The 19,564-nt window shown below is 43.6% G+C and overlaps 1 protein-coding gene across 3 annotated transcripts in view; it reads right to left on the minus strand.

Annotated features, from left to right (window-relative positions):
* myo1ea (myosin IEa) overlaps window positions 1–19,564 on the minus strand; it is a 56,728-nt gene that overhangs the window by 19,509 nt on the left and 17,655 nt on the right. For all 3 annotated transcript variants that reach the window (XM_024140813.2, XM_024140811.2, XM_070440185.1), the window contains exons 2-8: window positions 14,790–14,933; window positions 13,475–13,564; window positions 12,813–12,907; window positions 9,115–9,202; window positions 6,232–6,321; window positions 5,231–5,362; window positions 1,718–1,852 (exon numbers count right to left, since the gene is read on the minus strand). In XM_024140813.2, the coding sequence (XP_023996581.1) occupies window positions 1,718–1,852; window positions 5,231–5,362; window positions 6,232–6,321; window positions 9,115–9,202; window positions 12,813–12,907; window positions 13,475–13,564; window positions 14,790–14,933 (774 nt within the window). The remainder of the gene's footprint in view (window positions 1–1,717; window positions 1,853–5,230; window positions 5,363–6,231; window positions 6,322–9,114; window positions 9,203–12,812; window positions 12,908–13,474; window positions 13,565–14,789; window positions 14,934–19,564) is intronic.

Genomic DNA, 19,564 nt, shown 5'->3' on the forward strand with positions numbered 1-19,564 from the left:
TGCAAAAGTATTCACCCCCCTTGGCATTTCTCCTATTTTGTTACCTTACAACCTGGAATTAAAATAGATTTTTTTGAGGGGGGGGGGGTTGTATCATTTGATTTACACAACATGCCTACCACTTTGAAGATGCATAACTATTCAGCCCCCCAAAGTCAATACTTTGTACTTCCACCTTTTGCAGCAATTACAGCTGCAAGTCTCTTGGGGTATGTCTCTATAAGCTTGGCACATCTAGCCACTGGGATTTTTGCCCATTCTTCAAGGCAAAACTGCTCCAGCTCCTTCAAGTTGGATGGGTTCCGCTGGTATACAGCAATCTTTAAGTCATACCACAGATTCTCAATTGGATTGAGGTCTGGGCTTTGACTAGGCCATTCTAAGACATTTAAATGTTTCCCCTTAAACCACTCGAGTGTTGCTTTAGCAGTATGCTTAGGGTCATTGTCCTGCTGGAAGGTGAACCTCTGTCCCAGTCTCAAATCTCTGGAAGACTGAAACAGGTTTCCCTCAAGAAWTTCCCTGTATTTAGTGCCATCCATCATTCCTTCAATTCTGACCAGTTTCCAAGTCAGCTGCCRATGAAAAACATCGGCATGATGCTGCCACCACCATGCTTCACGGGGATGGTATTCTCGGGGTGATGAGAGGTGTTGGGTTTGCACCTGACATAGTGGTTTCCAATGATGGCCAAAAAGCTACATTTTAGTCTCATCTGACCAGAGTACCTTCTTCCATATGTTTGGGGAGTCTCCCACGTGCTTTTTAGCGAACACGAAAGATGTTTGCTTATTCTTTTCTTTAAGCAATGGCTTTTTTCTTGCCACTCTTCCGTAAAGCCCAGCTCTGTGGAGTGTACGGCTTAAAGTGGTCCAATGGACAGATACTCCAATCTCCACTGTGGAGCTTTGCAGCTCCTTCAGGGTTATCTTTGTTGCCTCTCTGATTAATGCCCTCCTTGCCTGGTCCGTGAGTTTTGGTGGGCGGACCTCTMTTGGCAGGTTTGTTGTGGTTCCATATTCTTTCAATTTTTTAATAATGGATTTAAAACGGTGCTCTGCGGGATGTTCCAACCTTGATATGTACTTCTCCACAACTTTGTCCCTGACCTGTTTGGAGAGCTCCTTTGTCTTCATAGTGCCGCTTGCTTGGTGGTGCCCCTTGCTTAGTGGTGTTGCAGACTCTGGGGCCTTTCAGAACAGGTGTAAATATACTGAGATCACGTGACAGATCATGTGACACTTAAATAAAGTCAACCTGTGTGCAATCTAACTAATTATGTGACTTCTGAAGGTAATTTGTTGCACCAGATCATATTTAGGGGCTTCATAGCAAAGGGGGTGAATACATAYGCACGCACAACTTTTCAGTTTTTTTAAATTTAGAAACAAGTAATTTTTTTTATTTCACTTCACCAATTTGGACTATTTTGTGTATGTCCATTACATGAAATCCAAATAAAAATCTATTTAAATTACATGTTGTAATGCAACAGAATAGGAAAAAACGCCAAGGGGGTGAATACTTTTGCAAGACACTGTACTTACTGCTGTGGTACCTAAACTATGTCCTCTAATTACTCCTGTTGTGGTTTCACTGGTAAAACAAAAACAGGTGCAGTACAGGGTGGAGAATGGAAGAGAGGCCGAGAAGAAGAGAAAGAAAGGCAGAGAGAGAGAGTGAACAATAACAATGGAAAGATACCAAGTAAACGTACCATAGTTTCCTGAAAATCRCTTTTGTCGTTGATGTCATCCACTTTGTAGGATCCAGACTGATTGAGGTAATTGTARTAATCTAGGCTTGTGATTCCGAGGCTGCTCTTCTGTTCTCCAGTGGCTCCCTCTATCAACTGCACAAACAGAAGACAGTGTTAGATGATTACACTTCTGTTAAGTAAGAACCTGTATACAGTAATTCTAGACTCAAAGGTCTACAGGAGCTTTCAACCTGTGAACTCACATTGTCTTTCCTCAATTCTTCACATGTCAGACGTCCTTTAGACAGGCAGCACCATACACATGCTCATTAAGTGATTGCACCACACGTTTTACACCCAATTTAGAGTTGAATGCTTTATTCCCTTTTCACGTGTCAAGTAAGTTGCATATGGGAGTTTGACCGCGACCCTCTTTCCAGAGACCTCAAGTGGTACACAGTGAGAACAACTCGACCAGCTTTCAGGAACCAAATAGCACATCAAATCAAAGTTTATTTGTCACGTCCGCTGAATATAACAGGTGTAGAACTTACAGTGAAATGCTTACTTACAGGCTCTAACCAATAATGCAAAAAAGGTTTTAGGTGAACAATGGTAGGTAAAGAAATAAAACAACAGTAAAAAGACAGGCTATATACAGTAGCGAGGCTACATACAGACACCGGTTAGTCAGGCTGATTGAAGTAATGTACATGTAGATATGGTTAAAGTGACTATGATATTGATGAACAGAGAGTAGCAGTAGCGTAAAAGAGGGATTTGCAGGTGGGACACAATGCAGATAGCCGGTTAGCCAATGTGCGGGAGCACTGGTTGGTCAGTCCAATTGAGGTAGATGTACATGAATGTATAGTTAAAGTAACTATGCATATATGATAAACAGAGAGTAGCAGCAGCGAAAAAGAGGGGTTGGGGGGGGGACACAATGCAAATAGTCCGGGTAGCCATTTGATTACCTGTTCAGGATCTTATGGCCTGGGGTAAAAACTGTTGAGAAGTGTTTTTGTTCCTAGACTTGGCACTCACCGGTACCGCTTGCCATGCGGTAAGTAGAGAGAACAGTCTAATGACTGAGGTGGCTGGGGTCTTTGAAATTTTTAGGGCTTCCTCTGACACCGTCTGGTGTAGAGCTCCTGGATGAGGCAGAGCTTAGCCCCAGTGATGTACTGGGCCGTATGCACTACCCTCTGTAGTGCCTTGCGTCAGAGGCTGAGCAATTGCCGTACAGGCAGTGATGCAACCAGTCAGGATGCTCTCGAGTTGCAGCTGTAGAACCTTTTGGGGATCTCAGGACCCATGCCAAATCTTTTTAGTTTTCTGAGGGGGATAAGCTTTGTCGTGCCCTCTTCACGGTGTTTGGTGTGTTTGGACTTTCTAGTTTGTTGTTGATGGACACCAAGGAACTTGAAGCTCTCAACCTGCTACACTTACAGCCCCGTCGATGAGAATGGGCGTGCTCGGTCCTCCTTTTCCTGTAGTCCACAATCATTCCTTAGTCTTGGTCACGTTGAGGGATAGGTTGTTATTCTAGCACCACCCGGCCAGGTCTCTGACTTCCTCCCAATGGCTGTCTCGTTGTTGTCGGTGATCAGGCTTACCACTGTTGTGTCGTCTGCAAACTTAAATGGTGTGGAGTCATGCCTGGCCATGCAGTCGTGGGTGAACAGGGGTACAGGAGGGGACTGAGCACACACCCCTGGGAGCTCCAGTGTTGGGATCAGCGTGGCACATGTGTTGCTACCTACCCTCACCACCTGGGGCGGCCCGTCAGGAAGTCCAGGATCCAGATGCAGAGGAGTTGTTAATTCCCGGATCCTTAGCTTAGTGATGAGCTTTGAGGGTACTATGGTGTTGAACGCTGAGCTGTAGTCAATGAATAGCATTCTCACATAAGTGTTCCTTTTGTCCAGGTGGGAAAAGGCAGTGTGGAGTGCAATAGAGATTGCATCATCTGTGGATCTATTTGGGCGGTATGCAAATTGGAGTGGGTCTAGGGTTTCTGGGATAATGGTGTTGATGTGAGCCATTACCAACCTTTCAAAGCACTTCATGGCTATGGACGTGAGTGCTACAGGTCTGTAGTCATTTAGGCAGGTTGCCTTTGTGTTCTTGGGCACAGGGACTATGGTGGTCTGCTTGAGACATGTTGGGATTACATACTCAACCAGGAACATGTTGAAAATGTCAGTGAAGACACCTGCCAGTTGGTCAGCACATGCCTGGAGCACACATCCTGGTAATCCGTCTGGCCCCGCAGCCTTGTGTATGTTGACCTGTTTAAAGGTCTTACTCACGTCGGCTACGGAGAGCGTGATCACACAGTCGTCCAGAACAGCTGATGCTCTCATGCATGCCTCAGTGTTGCTTGCTTCGAAGCCAACATAGAAGTGATTTAGCTCATCTGGTAGGCTCGTGTCACTGGGCAGCTCGCGGCTGTGCTTCCCTTTGTAGTCTGTAATAGTTTGCAAGCCCTGCCACATAAGACGAGCGTCGGAGCCAGTGTAGTATGATTTAATCTTAGCCCTGTATTGACGCTTTGCCTGTTTGATGGTTCGTCGCAGGGCATAGCAGGATTTCTTGTAAGCTTCCGGGTTAGAGTCCCGCACCTTGAAAGCGGCAGCTCTACCCTTTAGCTCAGTGCGAATGTTGCCTGTAATCCATGGCTTCTGGTTGGGGTATATACGTACAGTCACTGTGGAGACGACGTCCTCGATACAATTATTGATAAAGCTAGTGACTGATGTGGTGTGCTCCTCAATGCCATCGGAAGAATCCCGGAACATATTCCAGTCTGTGCTAGCAAAACAGTCCTATAGTTTAGCATCTGCTTCATCTGACCACTTTTTTAAAGACCGAGTCACTGGTGCTTCCTGCTTAATTTTTGCTTGTAAGCGGGAATCAGGAGGATAGAGTTGTGGTCGGATTTACCAAATGGAGGGTGAGGGAGAGCTTTGTACGCGTCTCTGTGTGTGGAGTACAGGTGATCTAGAATTTTTCCCCCTCTGGTTGCACATTTAACATGTTGATGGAAATTTGGTAGAACTGATTTAAGTTTCCCTGCATTAAAGTCTCCGGCCAGTAGGAGCGCTGCCTCTGGCTGAGTGGTTTCCTGTTAGCTTATTTCCTTATACAGCTGACTGAGTGCGGTCTTAATGCCAGCATCTGTCTGTGGTGGTAAATATACAGCCACGAAAAGTAGAGCTGAAAACTCTCTAGGAAAGTAGTGTGGTCTGCAATTTATCACAATATACTTAACTTCAGGCGAGCAAAATCTAGAGACTTCCTTAGATTTCGTGCACCAGCTGTTGTTTACAAATATGCACAGAACGCCCCCCCCCCCTCGTCTTAACGGAGTGTACTTGTTACTGTCAGTGTCCTGAAAGCTGAATTTTACTCATGGACACTGCGAGACAATTCCTGTACACATTTCCCCAGTTCTAAAATGTGCATAAACACTTTTCTTAAAACAGGAAAATTATAAAAACACACCATGTTACCGGAGTCCCTCACCTGATAGAATATATGGAAGCTTCTCTCTCCAGGATTCCTCATGACGACGCGTGATTTCTCCAACAGGAAGTTGGAGATTTTCCCTCCATCTGGCTCGCCGCCGGAGCTGAACTGGATCTCAAAGTATTTCCCCTGAAGGAGGAGAGTGTGGCGCTTTAGTATCAGCGAAGGCCTTGCTAAAGCTAAAACCCAGACCTCTCCGAGCAGGAAATAACAACCATCACATGAGTTGTACTTTGGGTGCACACCTGCAACCCAGTGGTATGTGTGTACTAAGGCTTAACCCCTTTCTCTCGCTGTCTCCCTCGCCCTTTCCCTCTTTCCTCCAGACAGGTCTGTCCTCTGTAATGTCTATCCCATTCCCAGCCAGTCTGAAGCCCCAAAGTGCACTGAGACACTGAGACACTATTCCTACAGGGAGACTTCCTCAACCATTTCTCAGACCATGTGTCAAGCCTCATTTACTTTCCCCAAACTAAACCAGGAAAACTAAGAACAGAGACAGTACTGCCTTGTCTGTCAACCTGAATACAATACTTACCACTAAGCTCTGTTGTGAATGCTGTAAGTAGATAAACTGGCTTTAGAGGGCACTAAAGACTGCCTTTAAAACCTCTTTCCAAGCTAACTAACTGTCTTTAAAGTATAGTATGTGTTTTTCTATGTGCATCTTTACTGGCAGTGGAGTGCCCACTCTTTCTGGACAGTGTGTCCCCACAGCCCTGGTTAACCAGGCCACACGAGGCTAGCAGCCCCAGCCAAGAGGAGACAGGAGAAGGCAGTAACACAGCTTATAAAAAGAGGAGCACACTGTAATTCACTATCTCCTTTTTTTCTCTTCTCTATTTGCACTGGACGTCCTTGTGTTTGCTTTGGTTCCGGAAACGACCGCAAAGCACCTTCAAATCATTCCAGGGCAGAACACAGTGCCAACCATATGATGTTAGGCGCCCCCATTCCGCTAATAAAAAAAGAGATTTGGAAAGACGTGGGACCCTTACAAATCTGCTGGAGTTGTTGTTCCTCACTGTCTTGGCGTTCCCGAAGGCCTCCAGGAGGGGGTTGGACTGGAGGATGATGTCTTTGACGTGCTGTGAGGGAGGAGACAGACAGTAGGCTCGTTTTAGTGTGACAGGTAGGGTATAGAGGCAGTGGGTAGGGAGACACTACTACACTCTGCAGTGATCCACATCCCTGCTGGCAGATCAACATGCACCGTCACCGTCTTCCACCGTCGCTCTGCTCTCATAGCGTCTGGAGCACATTATCTTTCCCATGAGCCATCTGCATATCAGGAGCCCATGAGTTTTAAATCAGCACAGCGTCGTGGAGACCAAACTATTATCCTCTCTATTATTGAATACTTAAGTGGAGTGGTAGCATTTCTTGGAATCCTTTTGCGTCCCTGAACTATTGTCCTCTATGAAGAAAAAAAACTTTAGTGGCATGGCGGTTCTAGTGTAACAGCTTTTTGTACTTACCCCAGGGCTCAGTTAAACCTTACATATTTATGTAACTAATCAAACCGCTCTGTGAGAGCCACGTGAGACTTCAAAACACTTACAATTTCCAGGTTAAAAACACATGCTGTGTCTGTCACATCGATTTGCATGCATATGATTCAGCAGCATGGTAATCTGATATGCATCCTGCAGTCAGAAACGGATATAGGGTGACGATAATCAGAGACAACTACTTTGCTGTTCAGTCTGTCTGTTTGAGTGTTTGACAGGGGTAGTGAAGTGACAGTCACTCACAAAACATTACACCCCCCCCCCCCATACACACACACACACCACAGGCACTTACACTTACCACAAGCACACAGGAGTTGGGGAGACCATGTGAATGAGACATGTGGGCAGAGGGATTGACAAAGCTCAACGGGGCAGGAAGGGTATTGAGAGAGGTAGGGGGTTTCCAACACAATGGAGACCTTATTCAATAAAACAATAGAAATTCCAAGGGCAATTTCTGTAATATACTACATAGACTGCACAGACTTATTTTAAATACATTCTTTAACAAACGTTACAAGCACACTTTTCAGTACATCTTAAAATTATTTAAAAGATGCAAGGCACATAAGACTCATAGCCAGTAACAATGCAGAACCATGTACAGTACATTCAAAAAGTATTCAGAACCCTTCACCTTTTCCCCATTTTGTTACGTTATTCTAAAATGGATTAAATCATTTCCCCCCCCTCATCAATCTACACACAATACCCCATAATGACAAAGTGAAAACAAGTTTTGTTTGCAAATATAAAAAACAGAAATACCTTATTTCCATAAGTATTCAGACCCTATGCTATGAGACTCAAAATTGAGCTCCGGTGCCTCCTGTTTCCATTGATCATCCTTGAGATGTTTCTACAACTTGACTGGAGTCCAACTGTGGTAAATTCAATTGATTGGACATGATTTAGAAAGGCACACACTGGTCTATATAAGGTCCCACAGTTGACAGTGCATGTCAGAGCAAAAACCAAGCCATGAGGTCGAAGGAATTGCCCGTAGAGCTCCGAGACAAGATTGTGTCGAGGCACAGATCTGGGGAAGGTTACCTTAAAATTTCTGCAGCATTGAAGTTCCCCAAAAGCACAGTGGCCTCCATCATTCTTAAATGGAAGAAGTTTGGAACCACCAAGACTCTTCCTAGAGCTGGCCGCCTGGCCAAACTGAACAATCGGGGGAGAAGGGCCAGGAGGTCAAGGAGGTGACCAAGAGCCCAATGGTCACTCTGAAAGAGCTCCAGAGTCCCTCTGTGGAGGTGGGAGAACCTTACAGAAGGACAACCATCTCTGCAGCACTCCACCAATCAGGCCTTTATGGTAGAGTGGCCAGACGGAAGCCAATCCTCAGTAAAAAGCACGACAGCCCGCTTGGAGTTTGCCAAAAGGCATCTAAAGACTCTCAGACCATGAGAAATAAGATTCTCTGGTCTGATGAAACCAAGATTGAACTATTTGGCCTGATTGCCAAGCGTCACTTCTGGAGGAAACCAGGCACCAAGCTTGTAGCGTCATACCCAAGAAGACTGTAATCGCTGTCAAAGGTGCTTCAACAAAGTACTGAGTAAAGGGTCTGAATACTTATGTAAATGTAATCCTTTTTATTTGTAATACATTTGCAAAGGAAATCTAAAAACCTGTTTTTGCTTTGTCATTATGGGGTATTATGTAGAATGATGAGAGAAAAAAACAATTGAATCCATTTCAGAAAAAGGCTGTAACGTAACAAAATGTCTGAATATTTTCCGAACCCTTTTTACATTGAAAATGTACAGTAATTAGTCATACACCCTTTTCCACATGACTCACTGAGAGCATGATAGCTAACATTAGCTTTGAACTTGAAACCTTGACTAAACTACAATAATTCCAGTGTGGAAAAAGCACTGTACTAATCAGACTGAAAAAATGACTACCATCACAATTGCATCTGAGTGGAAGCATCTTGTGATCCAGCTTATATTCCTACAGACTGGAAATTCCAAGCCCTTTTCAGTGGGCCAATAATACCAGGGAGGCTGGTGGAGAGGGGTGGCTTGTGTACAGGACATCTGCTGAGTAGTGTGGGGGCCAGATGGCTGCTGGGGGGTTGGGAACGAGGGTATATGGGGGTTGGATGGGCTGCTGATGGACTGATAATGATAATGGGAGATTGGAGGGAGGGATGGCAGGAGATGGTTTTGGTGGTGCGGAAAAGGGAGGTTTAGACAGGAAACAGCAACCGGTCATTAGGATGGACTGACCTCATAAGGTACATTGTAAATGACAGTGGATGTGTGTGTGATCGTCTGAAATGAATCACATTTTCACAACTGTAGTTGAGCGGTGTTTTACGGTGTAAAATGGAAGTAGCTTCTCTGGGCTCACCTGCACTTTGGGTCCTCCTCCGGATACTCTGGATATGTAGCCCATGATGTATTTGGCTGCTACAGTCTTCCCTGCACCACTCTCTCCACTGAAACACAAAGTAGAAAGGTCAGAATGGTCAGAATGGTGCATATAACAGGGCAGTCCTCTGAAACACAATGTACAATTCAAGGATGCCCACGTTGTTGTCAACTGTATCAGTTGACAGTTAATGGCTGTCAGTAACCAGATGATGTAATTACTCTGCTTGCCTTGCCTTGTTATTCAAGAGGACATCACAATTCTGGAAATAACAAGTAAATGAGAGTATACACTTTCTCTGTGGAAATTCAACTGAACTGCGAAGCTGAAAAAGCAGTTGTAGATTTATGGTACCAGACAGTAGCATGTTAAAAACACTCCATGAAAATCTCCTCTAAGCCTGGTTTTAAGAGGGTCAGTAAGGGTTTACCAAAAAGCTCCATTATTGTCTCTTCTTATCCCCAATTAGCATGAAGGTGGCCTACTATTGAAGGAGGGGATTTCTCGATTTGACCCATGCCTCTTTTCTCTTCTCTTTAATGTGCGATGTAGGAACAGAAGTTGAGCCAGTCAAAATGCTCTTCCTCTAATTCTCCCAGCTGAGCCAAACCCTTCACTTCAAAGCAACGTTTTTCAAACATCCAGAATTACCAGGTGAAATGCCATTTCTTGACTTCCTGTCCACAGAGACTCCACTTCCTATATTCACTCAGCTCTCCTTCTCTGTGGTTTATGCCAACCAAAATCAGACTCATCTCAGCAGTAAACCTCCCACTCTAGAAGGGGCTAATAACACTAATCCTGTTTTGTCACATTTGCCCAGTTTATTTTCTTCCTTCTCTTTCCTCAACCTCTCCTTGCATTTTTCCTCCTGTCCTTTCACTTCACCAGGGTCATACTTATTTAGACATATGTGGTTTGGCAGTGGATGACAGGAGTCTGTTTTTTTATTTCATTTTTGAAGGGGAGTCATGTCGGTAATGCCCTTCTGAGACGAGCCAGCTGCAGACCGTTAGAGGACGCCATAAGAAGTCATCAAAGCAACTCTATATGCTTATTCATCTCCCGTAGGCCGATACTAGACTCTGCTCCTCTATAGTATTCAGTCTAGCTTGCTACACAGCTATTCAAAACCAAAACAACTATAATCATTCTAGATATAGTGGTCACTACAATGCACTCAAAATACAGTCAGTACACTGACTAGTGACCAAATGTGATCCAATGTTCCCTCTAATCTTTGCCAATAAGCATTTGTAGGACCTTAACCATTAAGAGAACCCATCTGCACACGGTGGACTTATGGGCATGTTCTTTTCAGCTGGAGCAGGCTAGGGGCTGGAGTTTGAATCACATCCTATTTTTACCCTCCTGAGGGGTGYGCCCATTGTTGTAATTACACAGCACGYAGATGCTTAACACATTGTTGACTKCCTCTCCCATTTATTGGCCAAACAAGGACAGAAGGAGAGTCATGTCGTTATAGACGGCTTACTGTAAAGTACTACATTCAGTGCTGAATCACTGGGCTCACTGATGTCACTCACAGCTCAGCTTGACAAAGAAAGCACCTGAAGTGATCATTACAGACATCAGCTATGAGTGAAACGGAATGCATGCTGAGTATGATGTGGGACGATGGATACCAGTTATGCATATTTGTATGATTAGGCACATTGTGTTCCCAAGCCACTAGCGAATGACACACACACACACACACACACACACACACACACACACACACACACACACACACACACACACACACGAGGTGTGACTGAAGTCTGGCTTCATTTCGACTTGTTGGATAGCATCATTTCCTGCAACTGAAGGGTCCTTCCATTAACAGTGACAAAAAACTTAGATGGATTCTCCATTTCCCATGTCATTGTTTCCATGAAACAATGACCCATTACCAAGCCTTTCATATCAATGGGGGAGAAAAGAACCTTCCCTACATAACTAATAAGCAGAAGAAAACTGTTATATGAACAGAGGGTAGAATATAGTGTGTCATTAGACACTACATTTCAGGCCACCCTTTGCGGGATAGAGCTGTAAACTCACCGGCCAGAGCCTTGGTAAAAAAAGACGGCAAAAACTGTGCAGAACACAAATGGTGCTATGTGATTTGAAATATTGCAATATCAGTGTTTGTAGAAACGCAAGCACTTCTATATTTCATATGGCATCATTTGTGTTTTAACCACTCGGAGATAGTTACTACATTTTAAAAAACTATTTTATAATAATACTCTACATCTTTATTGCCCTTTGTAACTTAGCTTTCCTCTCCCAAAAATTTGAGTGCAGAAAAATCAGTGAAGTCAGACATTGACAGAAAGCCCAGTCAACACCACTTGACCACATCAGATGACTCATGACATGTTGAATGACTTCTTTAATAAGTGGGAAAGAAAAATGTCCAACACAGTACAGTGCTGACCACACTGCCTGGACAGCAATTTCATGGAGGGCTTTGTTTGCTGATCTGGTGCATCACAAATCCACTTCCATTCCTTTTATGTGGGAATCTGTACTGGCAGCTGTCTAAACAACGGGAGGAAAGTGCTGAACCAGTGGCCATTCGCCATGAGGTAAGCACTACAGTAACCGTCCTGGCCCCGGGCCTCAGGTGACTGGCCCACAACATAAAGCCCCAACTATGAGACAACACTTTGTACAGTCATGTTACCCACTATAGGCTTCACAACACTAGGGAAGGATCTCTGGACTACCACTAGCTTCCAGGAATCCAGGGCTGTGACCAAACACATTTTAATGGCCAGTTAGGCCATTTTACATTTCCTTCTTGACCACTGCTTTTTAAGATCGACTTTGGTTTGGTTCAATCATATTGCTTTCAAATGTCAAGTATTTTCAGCTGAGTAGTCTAAAGAGGAAAGGAAGCTGTATTTGGGGCATGGCCAAAGAGTCCATAACATTTCCTTTGTCTGTGATCATCTGTCTGTCTGAGGCGAATAATCCGTATCCGAGTGTAATATACAGCATACTCTCAAATGTGTTAATTGTCACTACTTATCCGCTCTCAATCCATAACAGCAGAGGAACAGTCCCTCCCCCTTCCTGTACTGTGAGAGAGGACTCATGCATGAGCAACAAAGTACTATGCATGTGCAATTCCTGTTTTATAAAAGCAGGAAGCTAATGCATAAATAGACGCTGTGTTTTGTTTTCATTCTACATCCTGAGAAATGTTTCTAAAATCAACCAGCTGCCACAAGAAAAGAGCCTTGAGGACATATATTTAGACTTGAAGGTGTATTTTCCCAGTGTGCCTTTCCCAGCAGGCTGTGATATGAGGAGGGTGGATTAAGACTGGTTGAAGAATCCAGACTGAGCAGGGCACTGTCAGTCACCAGCACTCCTCCCAGTCAGGTGGTGGATCCTGTTGGGTCTGTTGGTTCCCTTCCCATCTATTATCATCACATTCAACAGTAGCACTCTTCCACCTGTGTCACCATGCAGTCTCCTCCTATCCCTCCCTGCCTCTTGACTTCTGCCTCTCGACTTCTGCCTCATTCACAGGTATTTCCCACATACCCGCTCTGTTGTTATGGTTGTCAGTTGTCACCCTTTCTCCCCATACACAAACACTGAAAGGGAGGGGAGGTGCCTGAGACATAATAACGAGAAAAGCAGGCAGGCTGACTCACCTGATGATGACACACTGGTTCTCCCTGTCGATCATCATGTTTCTGTACATGTTGTCTGCCAGGGCGTAGATGTGAGGAGGGTTCTCATACTGGGCCTGGGGGTTCAACAGAGATCATGATATAAGAATATCTCGTAAAAAAACTGGGTGGGTCCATTTTCTTGGTCCTAAGTGGAAAACTGACTGTAAAGGCAAGACTGTAAAGAAGTAAGAGTAATTAATGTAATGAAGTAATAAAGTCAGAGGGCTAACTGTTTTTATCAAGCATAGTTAACGTCCGATTTGGCAGCCAAGGCCACTTTCAGTACGCTGGCCAAGAACACTTTAAATAATACAGACTTGAACAGGCTGTACTGAAGGCATTGCCAGGCCTTTTCAATGGGTAAGGCAAGTTTCTAAATCTGCTTCAACTGAGGGGTGCTGCTGGAAAAGGTAKTTGAAGCACACCTAACCCAGTTCATTTAAAACTTTGTTCTTTCTACTGATAACATCATCTTAAAAACATGACTTATCTTAACTTTTCCAAGTATGAGGTGACGTTGTGCAAACAATTAGGATACAAGTTGAATACATACAGAGTTTTATTTTTACCCCCCCAAAAAAACCTATTGGTACCCTGTCTCACTGTCTCATACTCCTGTCTAAAGAGAAAAGGCTGCTCACCGCGCCCTGATACATCTCCACTTCCTTGTCCCCAAAGTATGGCATCTGCTTGAACGGGTTAACAGAGATGAGCACAGGGCCAATGTAAGTCTGTAGAGGTTAAGGGTCATACTAACATATGTACCAGTAATATCAACTGTTCAGGTCCCTGTGACTCACATGGTCAAAGGAAAAAAACAACACTAAGAATTCCCAGAGCTCACTAGTCATCTGCATCGAGCACCAATGACAACCCTCCACTCATTTTACTCTTTAAGACAATGCAGTTTCAGAACATATTTATAAATCTTGACGTAGTCCCTCTTGGAGAAAAATGACCTAACTGTGAGTAATTGGGCCCATGACATCATTGCAATGTGCATCTGTGTGGTAGCACTGGAGTGTGTGGTGATTGGACCCAAGCCTTGTAAAGACAGTGTTCACACATCAGAGCGAACAGCCCAGCAGTGTAGTGATGTGAGGTTTTGGCCCTGTAGCCCAAAGCAGCTCCCGGCACATAAAGCTGGTATTGAGGGCGCCCTGCAGTGACCCCAACCCCAGTACATCACTGGCTGGAACAATCTGTGTTGATGCTATTTTCTGACCACAATCAGAGGATTAACTCAGAGTTTTCAATCTAAAATGGCCAGCATCCGCTCAACTCTATAATCCTAAAGACTGCCAGGACACAGATGAGGTTTTAATTAATGAGCTCCTTCGAGAACTTTCAACATCTTCCATCAAAAGGGTCATTCAGAGACCCAAACATTTCAACACTACTTGGATACATTATATGGGCACAAGAACAAAACTTTAAACCTCAATATATTCTTGAGGTCTGTAAGAGTGAAGCTGAATACTCTTCTTAGGGATTGTATAGGCCTACAGGCCTGGGGCATTTACAGATCTGGCCCTGAATGCTCTCAGCACAGCCACACAAAACCATTACTGTTGTAGGAAAGTAGCTGCACTGCTTACATTCACTATGCATTTCTCAGCAACCCTTCCCCCCAACCTCTTTCCATATTGCTGCATGGTGAGATTAAACCAGAGTAAACCTGATTAAGATCCATTCCAGCCTGGAGGAGAAGGAAGCTGAAGGAAGCTGAAGTCAGGGGTCCAGATAGGGGCGCAGAGGCCCGTCTCCCCCTCTCCACTGGCGATACATGGTGGGAGTAGCCCAGTGTCTGGAGCCTCAAACACTAGATCATTAATCTGAGTTATTACAGCACTGTGAATGGTCACTCAGCTATTCTGGGAACAGTGGGAGTGTGTCTACGGCAGGGCTTAGCCAATCTTCATCGAGGTGTGAACTGTGTGTGAATGTGAAGGATACAAAGATGTAGTCGTCCATGTATCTCTTCTTGAGGTTGTCCACAATGGCGTCCTCGTTGATCTTGGAGAGGAGCACCATGTCGTCCACTCCACTCTGCTTGACATTGTGGCTCTGCCAGTGGTACCGGTAATGGCCCCGGCTCCCCTGGAACACACAGAACACAATACACATCTGTTAGTGCCTTCAGACCACTAGTGCCTTCAGACTGCTTGCAGCCGCATCAAACTATAAAAGGACAGAATAATATCTAGGCTAGGAGTGTTTCCTGACTGCGTGACCTGACCAGGAAAAAGAATCATGGCCCTATAATCTCATAGAAACTTAATTAGCAGAAGCTTACCTTTACCTAGGACTGAAATCATCACATTTGGTGAGAGTACTGGAGTAGGCAGCCAAAACTTTTAGCAGAAAACTGAACAACTGAAATTAACTTGGGCTTTCCCCTGAGTAACTAATTTTCACCCATGCAGAGTTTTGATTTTTTTTTTTAACTTCTAATAGGTGCAAGGTCAAGATTCCAAAACGTGCTTTCGGTGTGTTTTTGGCTCTTTGATGTTGTGTTCTGACTGCTGTCAGACCTTTCCCTTTACCTCCCTCCCCCTCTCTTCCTCTCCTACCTCCGTTCCAGTTGGATTTGTTTTGCTGAGAGCGGGTCTCCAGAAAGCTTAGGCCATTCATCATGTGCTGTGAGTCAATGTCATCTGGCTACTGAGGAAAGGATTACAACGTGCTGTGTAGAGTGAGTCTTATTCTCCTGGATGGAGAACCAATCAAAGCCACAGACCAGATCCAGAACATTAGTCAACACTGGACACATCTCAATGCCATTTAACGCATTGTTTGCCTCCTGATTCCACTGAGAAAGAGCATTTTAAATCCCTCCTATTCTATTTTAGTTTACCTTTGAACTGGAGGGCAGCTTTACATACGGCTGAACGATTTGTATTTCTATGCCTGTTTTTTCTTCCTGGTTCTGGAATGCTATGTTTAAACTTTTGAAGTGGTTCAGATTGGAAAGGGCTGGTGCATAGATTAGATGGCAGCAACACTTCCATATTTCAGATTCCATAGGCTACAACAGACTGAATGGTGCAATGTGACAATCACTTGTTAAATGGCAATTTGTGGTTTAAGACAAAAAGTACAGATGCACTAAGATGTACTTTTTCTACCAAAGCAACACAGAGCAAAACCATGGTGAAATTACAGTAAAATAAAGTAACGCACAGTAGATTTAATACACCAATGGAAAGCCATGGTAACTTTCAGTAATTGACTTCTACAAAGTCGAGCAGAGAGACTGCTCAAATGAACCCTTAACGTTCTCAGGGGTGGCTCAATTTTTTTACACCAACAAAATAAATACCACAACCTCTCTTTACAGACTCACTCTTAGCATGGAACATAGTGAGTAATGTTAATAGCTTCTCAGACTATTTCTATGTGCATTTTCACTCAGGAGCCAAGACATAAATTACTGCTCCATTAATTTTCCAGACGGTTCCCATTATCATGTTTTACTACTTTTTTAAAACAGAAAGGAAAAGGCTGCTTTCTCTTCTCATTGGCGCGCTAAGCAGGGTGCATTACATGTGATACCATACCCTGGAGGCTCATAAACACCTCGATGGAGATGATGTGTGAATGAAGAAAATATTGATTGACACTGGAACTTGGTTGTCTCAGGAATTGAAGATATACAGTGCATCGGAAAGTATTCAGGACCCCTTCCCCTTTTCCACATTGTTTATGTTTCCAGCCTTATTCTAAAAACAGATTAAATCAATTTTTAATTATAGGTGAAATAGACATCTTACCCGACAATGCCTAAATCTACCCGATTTGGCACGTGGCAGGTGTTCATTTTAGGCCCTGGCTTCCAAATTCAAGGTAAACTTTTGGTTTTTGAATTTATTACCACGAGGCCGACCGATGTAACTGCTAAACTGCTTGCTGACTGTTGCTGCATGATTGTAGCAGGTTATTAACATGTTAGTTCTAGTAGTTCATGTTGATATGACGTTAGCAATATGGGTGAGAATGATGGTAGACTGTGTGTAGCGATTATGATAATGAAGGTTTGGCTTAGAAAATTTTTCCAACTAGTCAGACAGCTGTTTTGTATACTGCATTTCCATGTTTTGAGTACATCACAATCAAAGTATGTGAGTCTGTCTGAGGTAAGGGTGAGTCAGACTCTTGATAAAGCATGAGCAAGTCAGAGGATCACAGAGCCCTTTACACAAGATAAACAGTCCAGTCTTCCAGGCAGCGATCATAAACATTCAGAAAAAAAGGACTAGTTGATCAATAACATATAATAAGTCATATTATACTGAGCTTCTCTGTTTATATTCCATACTCATCTGAAATCCAACACATCAGCTTCATCTCATTGTTATGCTTTAACGCAGTAGCAATGACATTAACTGCATTGAGCTTGGAATCCACTACAGATGTCGCAGTTGAGCACACCACAAATATGCATAAAACAGCCCAGATCTATAGCACAACCCCAGGCAAATCCTACACCATGATTGCTGTAGGACATAACCCTAGATCCACAAATGAAAATGAGTACCACCCTAGGCTATTTAGAGTGCTATATTTATCCTGTTGCTGCTTTGTTGGGAATGATAATGTTCTACTTGAAGAGGGAGAGGACTAAGCCGGAAACACAGGAGCCAAAAGTTCAGAGTATTTTCCATGGGGTTAGAGGAGAACATTGGGTACTTTGAGATGTTTTCAATAATTTTCTAACACACCAATAAAAAGTTTATAAATATTGAAATAATGTATAATGGCTTATTGATAAGTGGTTATAAAGCCAATCATTGACTGCTGTTGGATGCTGTGCCATTAACAGCTAATGTATGGCTCTAGTGTTTTGACTGAGATCTAGCCTAGAGCAGGATGCTGTTCTCTTCTGGTAAGTGATTCCTAGGTTAGTGGAAAAGTTGAGGTGAGTCAGTCAGTGCTGGAGGTCGGAGAGCATACAGTCCCTAGGGGACAGATGGGACTGGGAGCTACCAAAATATCTGACTTCACTTTGAGCACATCTAACAACCACCTTCTACACACAGACCGCCCGTTAGTAACAGCATACTACAGAGCATCAGTCATAACTAATGATCTTTGCTTCTGTACAGTTCCAGTCACATATTATGTGTTTCACAGATGTCAAAACAACCTTGATCCCAGGAAGTATGATTGGGACCTCTGTCCAAAGAGATCTAGGATTAACCTGATTCAYTACTTGATCTCATTCGCTCTCTGAAATAACAATCAACTCCTTAAAGTCTCCCAGGTTTGGGACCAGACCTTTTCCTTAAAGTTATCCCGACAGCAGTTGAGGAATTTCTGCACCAGCCCCAGATTCATAATGTCAGGCTTTTTTTCATGCAAATACCATTACCATATATGGAGAGTGCTGAGCAGAGCTGAGTTCGAGAAATGGCTGGGTTTGATTCAGTACAACAGGCGGCACATCCCCCCCATTCCCCACTTTTACTCTGTTCTCCTTTTCCAACCTTGGATTTGACACAGAGCCCACCATGTGTTAAGAAGACCACTTTCTGGGTGCTGCACTCTACTACAGAACTGGATCTCTTTCCAGTAACAATCTTGGTGGATATTGCTTGGGATGTGGCCAGGATCAGGCTACAAATGTATTTTGTTCATGCAAGGGTTTTACTCAGTGTTGGATAAGTGCATACATGTGCTACCATGTAGCAGTTCAGTTGACCTGATTTCTGAAAGCAGCTCCATTCTGAGTCAGGTTTCCCTTCCCAGAGAAGGATTAGGATTTTATGAAAGATGTTTGATTTAATTTAAACAGATTTGAGAAGCTTTGGACAGATGCACATATACTAAGTCTTACAGTATGAAATGCCATCATGCATTTTGTTGATTAAAAAATCCCAACCCCCCCACCGCCCCAAACCTTGAAGAAAATACTCTGTGATCCTTCACACCAACCACACTATATCTAGCACTGGAAGGCATGATGTCAGTTAGTACTTCCTGTCTCCATGATCCCGGGTCACAGCCAGGTCACACAGCCATACATCAGCTATGACCTTTGCAGTTGTAACATCCATCTTTGGTGCGTACTAATTGATTCTTGAAGAATATAACTTAGAAATGCCTCATGAGCCTAGTTCAACTGTCGTACCCCTTCAGAACCCAAAATATCAGCTTGTTTTACTTCAATGTTTGTAAACAAAGTAAATGTAAACAAACACTGTATAGCCTCAAAACATGGTTAAAACTATAATGTTGATATCATGGATGTCAACATTATATTTGCGAGTGGTTTCTCCAGCCATCTCAAGTTTTTACTGAAAAAGGGGCGCATTGTTATTATTTCAACTGCGGATTGCCCCTTTAACAGACATAAACTCAATAGAACTAAATCAAGGCCAACACTAAGCAGTGCTTCCACCTGGACTCTATCACTGCTCTGGATTAACTGCTGAATCTGCACTTTTAATAAACCACTCATTTCAGAGCAGTGCCAGGAACAGAGTGCTGACAGAGAGTAAACCTTCCACAAGTCAAGAGGAGAAAACAAAGCAATCAAAGAGAGAGGTTGAAAAACCCTGGATGATGATTGARAATACTGTGGTGWYTCTAATATTARAGACASTAGTCTGAACAGTCTGAATCATCATCCGGGGTATTTCAAGATGGGAAAAGAGAAGTAACAATAAGCAGCAGTGTGGGGCTGTTGCCATGCACAGCTACTCCATGGGATGGGATATTCATTAGGGTCA

This window comes from Salvelinus sp. IW2-2015, unplaced genomic scaffold (assembly GCF_002910315.2).
Source record: "Salvelinus sp. IW2-2015 unplaced genomic scaffold, ASM291031v2 Un_scaffold2289, whole genome shotgun sequence".
Taxonomy (NCBI): Eukaryota; Metazoa; Chordata; class Actinopteri; order Salmoniformes; family Salmonidae; genus Salvelinus; species Salvelinus sp. IW2-2015.